This window comes from Castor canadensis, chromosome 13 (assembly GCF_047511655.1).
Source record: "Castor canadensis chromosome 13, mCasCan1.hap1v2, whole genome shotgun sequence".
In the NCBI taxonomy this organism is placed as follows: Eukaryota; Metazoa; Chordata; class Mammalia; order Rodentia; family Castoridae; genus Castor; species Castor canadensis.
Window position 1 is genome coordinate 20,828,476 of NC_133398.1, and position 11,984 is coordinate 20,840,459.

The following is an 11,984-nucleotide window of genomic DNA, read 5'->3' on the forward strand; positions in this document are numbered from 1 at the left end:
CAGTTTCTAGCCTTGTTCTGCCGCAGACCTCCCCGTGGCCTTTCTAAGTCCCTTCCTCTCCCTGAGCCTTAATTTTGTCATGTGAGAAATGGGCCCAAATCAGGCTCCACAGACTAGTTCATGAGTCTGAAGTCCAGGTGGAATATCCCAGAAGGAAAGCCCAGGTTCTTCCTGTCACCCACATTCATCCTCATCCTCATCTTCACAAGGCCCTTGTGACAGGCAGGGGTACAGCAGGGAAGCCATCCTGGGGCTGAGGCCTATTGTGTTTGGCCAATGTCCCTCTGAGAAAGCCACCAGGGCCTCCTGGCTACAGAGGTCAACCCCAGCTAGCCTGCAGGGATTGATCAGAGCTGGCCTCGGGGCCCTGATTGGTCCTGGCTGCGCAGAGCAAACACCAAGGTCACTTACAAGCCTCAGGCACCTTCCCCAGCCTCAGTCCACAGTGGCCCTTAGCAGGGAGGTGGCCCCTCTGTTCCTAGACTGAACTGTGAGACACGTGAGGCAGAAGAGCCCAGAACCATGCAGGGTCTTGGGGCCCTGTGTCTGCTGCTGACCACCTGCCTGGTAGCGAGTGCCGGCCCTGTGCCGACACCACCAGATGACATCCAAGTGCAGGAGAACTTCGACGTCTCCCGGGTAAGGTTGGCCGAGGTGCCACAGTGGTGCTGTGTCCAAGACACTGGACTTTACTGGGCAGGCTCTGACTGTCCTGGGTCTCAGTCCCCCCATGTGGAGCTCCAGGGGTCCAGTCCCAAAGGGCCTCCTGCTCAGACTGCTGGGAATTCTGGGATTCTTTGAAGCTACAGCTCTGTCCATCTGTCACTCATTCCATGGGACCCTCGCTTGATATTTGAAGAGCCAAATGTCTGCACCTTCTGCTCAGTCCTGGAGGGCTCCTTAGGCAAATCCACACACAGGATGGCCAGGACTAGCACGAGCCCATGAGCTTTTCGGTCAGGCATGTGGGATTATGGGAGGAAGAGAAGCAGAACTGAGATTGATGGGGTAGGGGGACACTGGTGGATTAAGAGGCATGGGCCCAGGGAGCACCCTCGCCTGGGGTGGACTCTAGTGTGCGCACGTGCATGCGTGTGTGGCCCTAGAGCTGCCTACAATCCCAGCGGGACCATAATCACACAGTGACCTTGAAGACCTTGCCTGTCTACATCCAGTCTCCACATCTGTACATGAAGGTCTCTCAGACCTTTCCACGTGTGTAGATAGGTGACCTTTCTTTACTTTAGGGACAAAGGACAGGTGTGGGCAGAGGGGCCAAGGAGCAGAACCTTCTGGTAGTTTGGGATGGTGAAGGGGCTGACTTGATGGCTTTTCCATGGGAACACAAGGCTCCTCCAGCTCTCTGATGTGCCGTCAAGAGGAAGCCTGGACAGGGTCACTGTACTGTCGTGATACCTGCTACTATGGAGCTGTGGGCTGCCCTGAGGGGTACATGCCCCATCATGGGAGGAATAAAAGACAGGACTTGGGCAGCAGAGGCTGGTGACCCCAGAGCACGAGTATTGGACTTCCACCCACTGGGCAGCCAGACATCCCCACGGAGTGTGGCCTTCTTTGGAGCAAAGGGGCTCCTGCTGCCCACCTCCTTCTGAAGCTTGCTGGTGTCCACAGTTCCAGCCACGAGACCTTGTCAGTTAGGGCCATCTGGTCACTGAGAGGGAGGAGAGCAAATGTCAGGCCAGTCTTCTCTGAGGTCTGAAGCAAGTCCAGATCGGAGCTTGTGTCTCCTCCTAGATGTACGGGAAATGGTTCAACCTGGCCATCGGCTCCACCTGCCCGTGGTTGAAGAGGGTCAAGGACAAGATGAGCATGAGTACGCTGGTGCTGAGCAAGGGGGCCACGGAGGCCGAGATCAGCATGATCCGCACTCATTGGCGGTGAGTGGGGGAGTGGGAGGGACCAGGGACCCCATCCTGTCCTGGAAACTTACATTTCTTCACTCCTGGCTCCTCTGAGCACTGGGTCCCTTCACTCCTGCCACGAGGAGGGCCCTTTCTCTTCATTCTGTCTAAATCATACAGGCTGTGCCCCCAAAGCTATGCCCCTCTTGTGACCTGCTCCTCTTCTCTGGCTGTTTCTTAGCTCAGGAAGGGCATTGCTACCCCAGGGACCCAACCTGGGATCCTGGAGCAGGGGTCTGAGGTTCCTAGACTGCTCTGTCTCCTGCCACCAACCATTCAGTCCATCAAGAACTGTTCCTTCTCCTAAGTCCCTTCCATCTCTTCCCTTCCTCTCTGCTGTCACCCTGGTCCAAGCCATCTTCCTTCCTACCCCGTTGTTTACTGCAACCATTCTGGTCTTCTTCCCACTACCAGTCTTAATCCCTCCATCCAATTCATTCTTTCCCCAACAATCAGAAAGACCTTTCAAAAACTTTTATCTATTTGAGAGACTTCCATGACTCCCCAATGCCCCCAGGAGTAAGACTGGAACCTTTGATGCTGTCTTCTGGACTTCTCCTGGCTGTCATCACTCCCTGCCTCACCCTTTCCCATGTGGTCCGTGGCTCTTTCAGTTCCCAGAATCCTTCACCACTTGCACATCCAGGCCTTTGCACCTCTTTCGACCTCTACATTAATTCCTTAGGACTTAGGTTCCATGTCACCAAGGAAGTCCTCCCAGACCCCCAGGTGCAGGTCACATTCCCTCCTTTGAGCTCTCCCACATAGCTCTGATCACATTACTTGTGTCTGCTTGTGTGACCATGTGACTGTGAGCCCCATGAAAGGATGGGCCTGTCTTGCTCTGCTCAGTGTTCCCAGAATGCAGCACAGTGCTTGGCTCACGTACGTCTCCCAAGCACCGTTGATTGGATGAGCTGTAATTATTGTAGCAATAACAGCTCAGATGCCCACGGTGTTCACCCTAATCTCTTCATGGATCCTACTCATTTGCTCCCCTCAACAGCCATGTGAGGCGAAGACTGTATCCAATGACATTTTACATCCGACTTCCTGGGAACAGTGTAATGTGTAGATCTGATACAGGACAGTGCTGGCTTTGCAAGAAGATGGCATGGATCTGTCCTTTTTCTCTGTCCCTCTCTGTTCCCTCCTGGGTTGAATGCGGGTCTCCCAGGGCTGGTGTGAGACCAAGATGTTTGGAAATGTTAATTTTGAAATTAAAAACAGAAAAGAAAAAGGAAAACAGGACATTTGGAAAGAGCCTGGTAGGAAGGCAGTTCGGACTTGGTCTCCACCTGAGGCTTTTGTTTTGTTCATTTCCAGGAGAGGCGTCTGTGAGGAGACATCGGGGGCTTATGAGAAGACAGACACTGCTGGGAAGTTCCTCTACCACAAATCCAGTAAGTGAGGGGGAGGAGATGTGACAGGAGGAAGGGAAGGGAAGGGAAGGGAAGGGGAAAGAAAGGGGAAAGGAAAGGGGAAAGGAAAGGAAAAATGAAAGGAAAGGAAAAACGAAAGGAAAGGAAAAACAAAAGGAAAGGAAAGGAAAAACGAAAGGAAAGGAAAGGAGGAAGGAAGGAAAGGAAGGAAGGTCTTAGAGAAGACTGGTTGGTAGAGTGGTGTGGATAAATTAATGACTGTATGGGAAGATCAATGAGAGGCTGGAGAGAGACTGCAGGTAGATGAAAGGCAAATGAGTTCCCAGAAGTGACTGTGACTAGGATAGATGGAGACGTGATGTGTGAGTGACTGGACGATGGCTCTCCAGGTAGAAGAGCCTTCTGACCACTGACTCTTTGCTCTGCCCACATCTCCTACACAGAATGGAATATAACCATGGAATCCTATGTGGCGCACACCAACTATGATGAGTATGCCATTTTTCTGACCAAAAAGTTCAGCCGCCATCATGGACCCAGCATTACTGCCAAGCTCTATGGTAAAGGACAATAACGGATGAGCCTGTTGGAGCTGGGGATGGGAGGAGACTGTTGATTTGTGGGCCGTGGAGTGGGGAAGAGTGGGGAGTTTTGCTTTCTCCTTCTGATGAAACTCCAGGTAGTGAAAGGGCAAACATTTACACTCCCTGGAGGAGGCAGGGTTCGACCTCCTATCTGAGGTACAGTCCCACCCCCAGATTGATCTCCAATCCCACCCCCGAAGCCCCCGGCTCTTGAAAGACCCAGTGGAAAGAATCCCATGCGGGGATCCAGGAGGCCAGTGTGGGAGCCCATCTTCCCATAGGTGTGTCAAGGAGATTGAATGCACAATTCTCAGACTGTCCCCAAATGAAAATGGCTGGGCTATGTCATCTGGGCCTGGCCAGCCCAGACTCCTGGTGGCTCTGAGCATCTCTCTGCTTTCCACTTGCAGGTCGGAAGCCACAGCTGAGGGACAGTCTCCTGCAGGACTTCAGGGAGGTGGCCCTGGGTGTGGGCATCCCTCAGGACTCCATCTTTACCATGGCCAACAGAGGTAAATGGTACCTCCAACCTACCTCAAATTTCTGTTCTCCTCTCATTCTTCATGGCCCCCAGCGAGCATCCCCAGTCCCGAGGTCTTTTACATAACCCTCTGGGACAAATAGGGACCGCAGTCCCTTCCCTCTTTACAGAGAATCAGAGGGCCACTGGGTTGCTCCAGTCTCACAGCATGTGCCTTGCAGAGCAGGAACTAGACCAGGTCCATGTTCTACTGCCATGTGTCTCAGTGAGGTTGTGTCCCCAATCCATAGGTACCTCTTAGGAGGCAATAAGGTGTTGGGTTAAGAGTATCTGTTCAGATTTAGTTGAGTGGCTAGTCATCACTCAAGTCTCACTTTCCTCATCTGTGCAATGAGGTAAGGGTACCTCCTTTCTGGGCAGCTGAGGGATCAGCGAGACAAAGCCATTGAGTACCACAGCACTGTGGCTAGTAAGCACCCAATAAATGTTAGCTTGCCATTCTTCAGATGAAGCTGATCAAATGATGCTGATGGGATGGGATGGGGTAGAGTGGGCAGATGGCAACAATGGTGCAGCCATCAGTCTGTTACTTTTCCAATGAGTGACCTGGAACAAGAGAGGACGACTGGGCCAGTGACGGAGTGGGCTATGCACAGGATGATGGCCACCTGGAACCCCAAAAGAAACTGGATATAGGATTCTCCCTGAGCCTGGTCCTCTGTTCACCATCTCTCCTGTCCTCTGCCTAGGGGAATGTGTTCCTGGCGAGCAGGAGCCACAGCCCACCCCTCTCTTGGTAAGTACCTCTTCCCTCTCCGACCCCACCAGCCCTGCCCCAGACCTGGCTCAGGCCCTACTGTGGTGGGGCCAGGTCTTTCAGGGGCTAAGCGAAGGTCATGGAGGGCACGAATTTTTAGGTCAGACCCACCTGGACTCGGTTTTGGTTCTGCCACTTGGACTAATTGCTGGACCTCACTTTTCTCATCTGTGAAATGGGATAATTACTCATACCTTCTGGGTTTGTACCAGAATTCAATAATAGGTTGGAAAAGCTCTTAATATAGTGCCAAAAAGAAGTGAGACCCTCAATAATGGAGTTTGAGGATTTAGTAATGAATGCTACTCAGTTCATGAACATGAAGCGACCTGATTTCTCTTAAAAACAGCCAGCTTGAGAACAAGAGGCATCTCAGTGCATCGGTGCACTGATGCCCTCTGGGTTTGAGGTTTCTTCCTCCTCTACTTCCCCACCTTTGCCATACTGGTGACGCCTTATTCAGCTCATTTTCTCTGCGTATTTGGAAGTTTATTCTACTATATGTGTGTACGCATACATTTGTTTACTTATATATATATATATATATATATATATATATATAAAATGTTTATTTAAAAACATTCTTGAAACTTGGAAACAAGAAAGCAAATGAGGCAAGAATGTCCATATAGAATTAACTGTTAACACCACACTTATTTCTGTATTTTTAAAGAAAAATTACTGCTTGATTTATAAAACTTATATATACTCATTATAAAGAATTAAACTAAAATCTCACCACCCCCAACCTATCATTGTTCACATCATTCCAGAAATCTTGACAGAGGGACAGATGGAAGAAAGGATAGATAGATGGACATACATTGATAGACTGTTATTTAATGGCTTGCTATAGGTGCTATTTTTAAATTCTAAAAGCATTTATTGTAGTTTTACTTAAAGTAAAAGAAACTAAAGTGAGCCCATTGAACTTCAAATAAATATTTCCTCACCACAAGAGAGGCACGTCCTAAAGGAAAGTCGAGAGGAGTCTAAGAGGCCGACATTGCTGTACATGACTTTAAGCAGTACGGTCTCTATGGTTTGAAGGACACCCATTAGCGCTCTCTGACTCTGTTCCGTCTCTTCTGCTCTTTTTCTTTTACGTGGTTCAGACTGATGCTAATCCCATTCCACTCTGTGCTATGATTCCCACGGCCACAGAGACGGTAGAACGATTACTTCTCTAGAGCTAGTTCTACTACTTCTGTATTTTAGTGATTCCGCATTTGCCTTTGGTGAATATAGCTATAGCTGCTCCCTTCCTGTGTCAGTCATTTCTATGAATCTTGCAATCCTCGCCATTTCCTTGCCAAGTGGTGCTTTTGAGGCAGTTCTTGGGTGTTGTAGCCCATGGATCTTGCCTGCTTGAGGTGAAGCCTGCTTTATGTCTTTTTGCTTGCCATTTTGCTTGGATGCAGTACCCCTAGGTCACAGTTTCTGTCCCTCAGAACTTCATAGGTGCTGCTCAGCCACACACTGATCATTGCTGTGAAAAAGCCTGAGGCTATTTGTGACGGTTCTTCTTGTAGATTTGTTTCTTCTGCCCTGATGCCTGGAAAACTTTATCATCAAAGTCAGTTGCTAACAAGGATGTGTGTTGGCACTGGAAATTCTGTAGGGTGAAATGTAGGATACTCTTTCCATGTGTGGAGGGCATTTCTTCTGTATTCCAGGGAAGTTTCTTGCACGATGTCTTTGAGTACATCTTCCATTTCCTTTGTTGGGTTTTGCTACTTAGGGGACACTCTCTCAAATTGGAACATCGTTGTCTTCCACCTATACTAATTTCTGTCCAATTGCTTTAATCTGTTTTGTTCATTCACATTCACTGGGGTTAGCACTAGCTTTTCTTTTATGATGTCATTCTATTTTCAGCCATTTTTAATCATCCTGTTCTGTGGATGGTCATTCTACTCTGCTCCCTACTGTTTGGATGTTTATTGCTCGCATTAGATTTATGTTGTTTCAGTTCTGTTTCATCTTGTTTTAGCATTTCACCTTTGAGCCCTGTCTTAATGAATGCATGTTCTAGTGAAGTGACTCCACAGCGTGTCACCTTCTATTCCTCAAATTCTGTTTCCCTTGGGTGTGGCAGGTTGGGTTCCCAGGGATCAAAACCTGTGCAGGGGAGGGGAAGGGATGAGGACAGCATTGGGCAGGAGAGGTCAAGCTGTGACAGTCATAATGCCTCGCCAAACCTAAGGGACATCTGCAGCTGGGATGACCCTTCAGTGTTGCCCCAAGATGGTGCAAAGGGGCAGGGTCACCGTACCTTCACGTGGACGAGGCTGGGAAGGAGCGTGACTTGGATGGGATGCTCCCTTTGGCTGGGGCGGGCTCCAAACCAGGCTGGCAGCTGACAGCAGAGAATTGGCTGAGTCACTGAGCCAACAAGTCCATTACTGAGGGACATCTCGGTGGCTCATGACTGTCCAACACAGGCAGGTTTATGTGTTCATTCCAGAGTTGGATTAAGTGGTTTCTGCACTATTTTGCTTTACTTTGCTTCTACTTAGTCAGGTTTATCCAGACTTTGTTTTATCTAACATGGTGGGTAGGCTGGCCTTTCCTCTTTGACCCTCTTCCCACTAAATTTGAACCTGATCCTCTCCACCCCCCCCCCACTCCCTTCCTACTTTAGTGTAAAGGCCCAGGTATTTTGTGTTCATCTACTTTTGTGAAGCCCAAGGAAATGGGGGAGGGGAGGGGTAAGAGTTTCCTGAGGGGTACCACCTTGGTGCAAATACCCTCTGTCTCAGTGTCCTGGGGCTGCTGTAATGGACTGGAGGATTAACTGGAAATTTATTGTCTCACACGGTTCTAGAGGTCAGAAGTCCAAGATCAAGTAGGTATCTGCAGGGCTGGTTCCTTCTGGGGGCTGCATATCATCTAGCTCTGGCTTGGCTGGCAGCCTTTGGTTTCGGTGTTCCTTGGCTTGCAGATGCAGTCCCCGTCTCTGTCTTCACACCATGTTCCCTTTGTGTGCGTCTCCATGCCCAGTTTCCTCTTTTTATAAGGACACTACTCATCCTGGATCAGGGCCCACTCTAATGACCTCATCTTAATTAACTGCATCTGCAACAACCCTATTTCCAAACAAAAGCACGTTCTGAGGTACTGGGATAGAGACCAATAAATGAATTTTGGAAGAGCCAATTCATTCCACCACATTCTTCCTGTCCTTGTTTTACAGGACTATTCATATGGGGCTCATTACGTCCAGTAGGGCCCGTGTGGGGTACATCTGTCCCATGACACCATGTCCTCACGCAATGAATTCAGCACCTTCACTTTAATTAGAATGGAAGTCTCTTCCCCCTTTTACTCTTAGAGCCCATTTCACTGCTATGTCAGGACAGGAACATCTTCACCCAGGAAGGCCTTCATGCCTCCAGTTTGAGATGAGTCTGGAAGAGATTGGGAGCTCCTGACAATTTTCAGTTGCCACTCAAAAGGAGAAGGGAAAGTTTAAGGTTATTATAGTTCTACCTTTTCAAATTCCAGCTTTCCCCTGGGGGCAGAAAGGCTGCCTGGTAGCCAGCAGTTTCCCTATGCATCCCTTTTAAAATTGGCCTGGGATCTTGCCTCAGGGGACTCTTGGCAGCTGTACTCTGTGATGCTATTCTGAAGTTCAGGTTGATGCTCTTGGGATAACAGTCCTTTAACCAGTCTAATAGCTGCGCTTCTGTCTCTACCTTGATTCCCAAAGCAATGATTGTTTACCTAGTACAGGGACCAGGTGAGCAAGAGTAGCAGGCTGTCTGCAACAACCTCTTCTCTTTGTCCTCCCCAGAGAGCCCGGCGTGCTGTGCTACCCCAAGAAGACGAAGGGTCAGGGACTGGGCTATTAGTAACTGGTTTCATCAAGAAAGAAGGTAACGAGCCCCTGCCTCTTCGCCAGCTTCCGCTGTGTTCCAGAGTGGGCCCATGATGGGCTCGCCTTTTGAAGTTTCTTTCTCTCCCTGAGAGTCAAGGACTAGGTGGAGAAAAGGCAAATGGCATCCTGTGGGCAGTGGCGGGATTGTGGGGGAGAGAGGAGCATAAGGCCTAATCCCTGTGCTCATATGTACGGAGGAACTCTCAGCTCCACAGTAAGTGGGCTCTTACCCTGTCTGTGCCACTGGGTCGCCTTCAAGCCTGGGTTTCCTAATCTATATGATGGGCTAATCACCAGGACTGGCTGTGTGCAATGGGATGGGGGAGGGGTCCTATTTAGTAAGGGGGAAGGGTGTGAGGATGCTCTGTGTAGGTGACAGTGTTCATGATTGATTCTTCAACTTACTCAGCAAACAGCCAACCTGCTCTGTCATAAAGCTAAACCATCCTTATCTTCTGGTCTCCGGGGGAGGCATCCAGGGAAGAAAAGTGACGGATCCAGAAGAGAGGGGCCTGACAAAAGGCTGGGGACCTCAGAGGATGCGGGCAGGAGGATATCAAGGAGACTTTCAGCCCAAGGGGAGTCCATGCTGCATCCCTGCCTCCATGCAGGGGTTTATGGAGGCCATTCCAGGGGCAGAGGACGAGAGCAAAGACAAGGGGTGGCACCTCGGTGAAGGGGTCAGGCTAGCCAGCTTTGGACTGGGGACTATATGACCAACCACTAGTATCATGGAATCTCTGGGCAGATGAGACCAACCCAGGGGACAATGGGCCTCTGAGTCACTGTTATGGAGTGGACTGAGCACTGGTTTTGGAGTCCAGTGGACATGGCTTTGGATCTTAGCTCTATGTGACCCTGGGCAAGTCACTTCACTTCTCTCAGAGAAGAGCCGAGAAGGTAGTGAGCAACTGTTCTTCACCTGCCTTACGCCCATAAATCCTTCCTCTTAGAGGAGAGGTGAAAACTACAGGAGATGATCCATATTAAGTCCCCAGAGTGGTAACAGGCACACAGTAAGTACTCAGTCAGTGTTGCTCTTCTGGCCTCCCCAGATTCCTGCCAGCTAGGCCACTCAGCAGGTCCCTGCCTGGGGATGGTCCAGAGGTATTTCTACAATGGCTCTTCCATGGCCTGTGAGACCTTCCAATATGGCGGCTGCCTGGGTAACGGCAACAACTTTGTCTCTGAGAAGGAGTGTCTGCAGACATGCCGAACCGTGGGTGAGTGCACCCCCATGCCTGTCCTCCCAGCAACCACCTGCCAATGAACAGGGAGCAGAGAGGCTTTCCAACATGGAGTTCCTGGGCAAGTTTCCGGAAGCCATAGGAATTCCACATCTGGGTACAGGTGACTTTAGGCCAGTTACTTCTTTTCTGTGGACCTTTTTCCCAGCCTGTAAAAGAGGGACCACTCTGAGCAAGCTCCCCTGCTCAGTTGTCCTGTGTTGTGTGCGGTCAGCAGTGGCGAAGATTACTGATGCTCTGTGCCTCTCTCCACCCACAGCTGCCTGCAATCTCCCCATAGTCCAAGGCCCCTGTCGAGGCTCTGTTCAGCTTTGGGCATTCGATGCTGTCCAGGGGAAGTGCATCCTCTTCACCTATGGCGGTTGCCAAGGCAATGGCAACAAGTTCTACTCTGAGAAGGAGTGCAAGGAGTACTGCGGCATCCCTGGTGATGGTAAGTGGTCCAGGGCTGCCAGGGCTTGGGTGGGGGGAGTCCTGGTAGGGGTGGGGTACTCTGCACTGGTTGAGCAGCCTTCCTACTCTCTGGGCCTCGCTTCCCATCTGTGAAATGGGCCAAGAAAAAAAGTGGACTGGCTCCTTGAAGAGATGGGAGCCAGGCACCAGCAGTGGGTGTGCAGGGCTGGTGAGGAGCTGGGCAGAATTGGCCAATTTTCATGTTGCCACACTCAGGCTGGCCATCTGGGCCAAGGGCCAATTTGAGTCTTTTGTAAAATGAGATAATCTTAGTATCCATCTCCCAGACTTCACAGTACCTTGCATGGAGTTAGTACCTAGCTAAAGGCAGCTACTATCAATAATGACACAAGGAAATAGAAGCCACTTACGATTTCTGGGACTGGATGTTCCCATTGGAAAATGGCACCTGAGGCAAATGAGAAGAGGTGGTCAGACCATTCTGTGGAATGCCCTTTGGACAGAGATCATTCAGCAAGTGACCTCCCCTTCCCCAAGAGGTCACCCAGCCCCTGAATGTCCCCACCCCTTGAGCCTCTCTGTATCCACAGGGGACGAGGAGCTGTTGCGCTTGTCCAACTGATGACTGGCCAGTCTGCAAGCCAGAGATGTCCGTCCCAGTGCAAGCCAGGCCATGACCTGGGTCCAAATAAAACCAAATTGTGAACTCTTGGATTTCCACATCCTGACAGCTCATTGTTGTCATAACTGTAACAAGGTTGGGGGTGTGTGTGGAGGGGAAAGCCAGTGTTCCCAGAAGTGAAAACTGCAGGGGTTAGAAATGCGACCTTCAATACAAAGCATCACTGTGCAAAGTCTGGAGCATAAACCACAATTGGTCTGTCCACAACAGCGTAGGATGGGATCTTTTGTTTCATTTAAACAAGCTAGAGAAGAAGGATGAAGCGCTGGTGCTTGCTTCTGGGAGGGTTTGGATGGGGGTCATCAGAGATCCAGGGTCAGGAGAAATACTGCCCAAGGGCTCAGGGCAAACTGCCCACAAATGCCATCTTTGGCTGCACTCTGCACTTCTCCTTTCCTTCGGTCACTGCCTCACCCCAATTCCCACCCCAAACAGCCTAGTGCTAAAGAGCCTTGGCTGTTTCTCCACTTCATCCTGGGTGTCTGTCTCCTGGGCTACTCACCCTGGCCCTTTGCCCCAGGACTGTCCACCAGCCTTCCCGTTGCACTCAGGACCAGCCTGGCTCACGAACAGAA

The 11,984-nt window shown here is 50.3% G+C and overlaps 1 protein-coding gene across 1 annotated transcript; it reads left to right on the forward strand.

Moving 5' to 3' along the window:
• The first annotated feature begins 416 nt into the window (after window positions 1-416).
• Ambp (alpha-1-microglobulin/bikunin precursor) lies at window positions 417-11,441 on the forward strand. The gene is made up of 10 exons (XM_020160323.2): window positions 417-639; window positions 1,756-1,898; window positions 3,249-3,325; window positions 3,748-3,864; window positions 4,299-4,400; window positions 5,119-5,165; window positions 8,983-9,064; window positions 10,122-10,289; window positions 10,573-10,746; window positions 11,318-11,441. Exons 1-10 carry the CDS (start codon window positions 523-525, stop codon window positions 11,347-11,349), a joined length of 1,059 nt encoding a protein of 352 aa, XP_020015912.1. The 5' UTR covers window positions 417-522; the 3' UTR covers window positions 11,350-11,441.
• The last annotated feature ends 543 nt before the right edge of the window (window positions 11,442-11,984 follow it).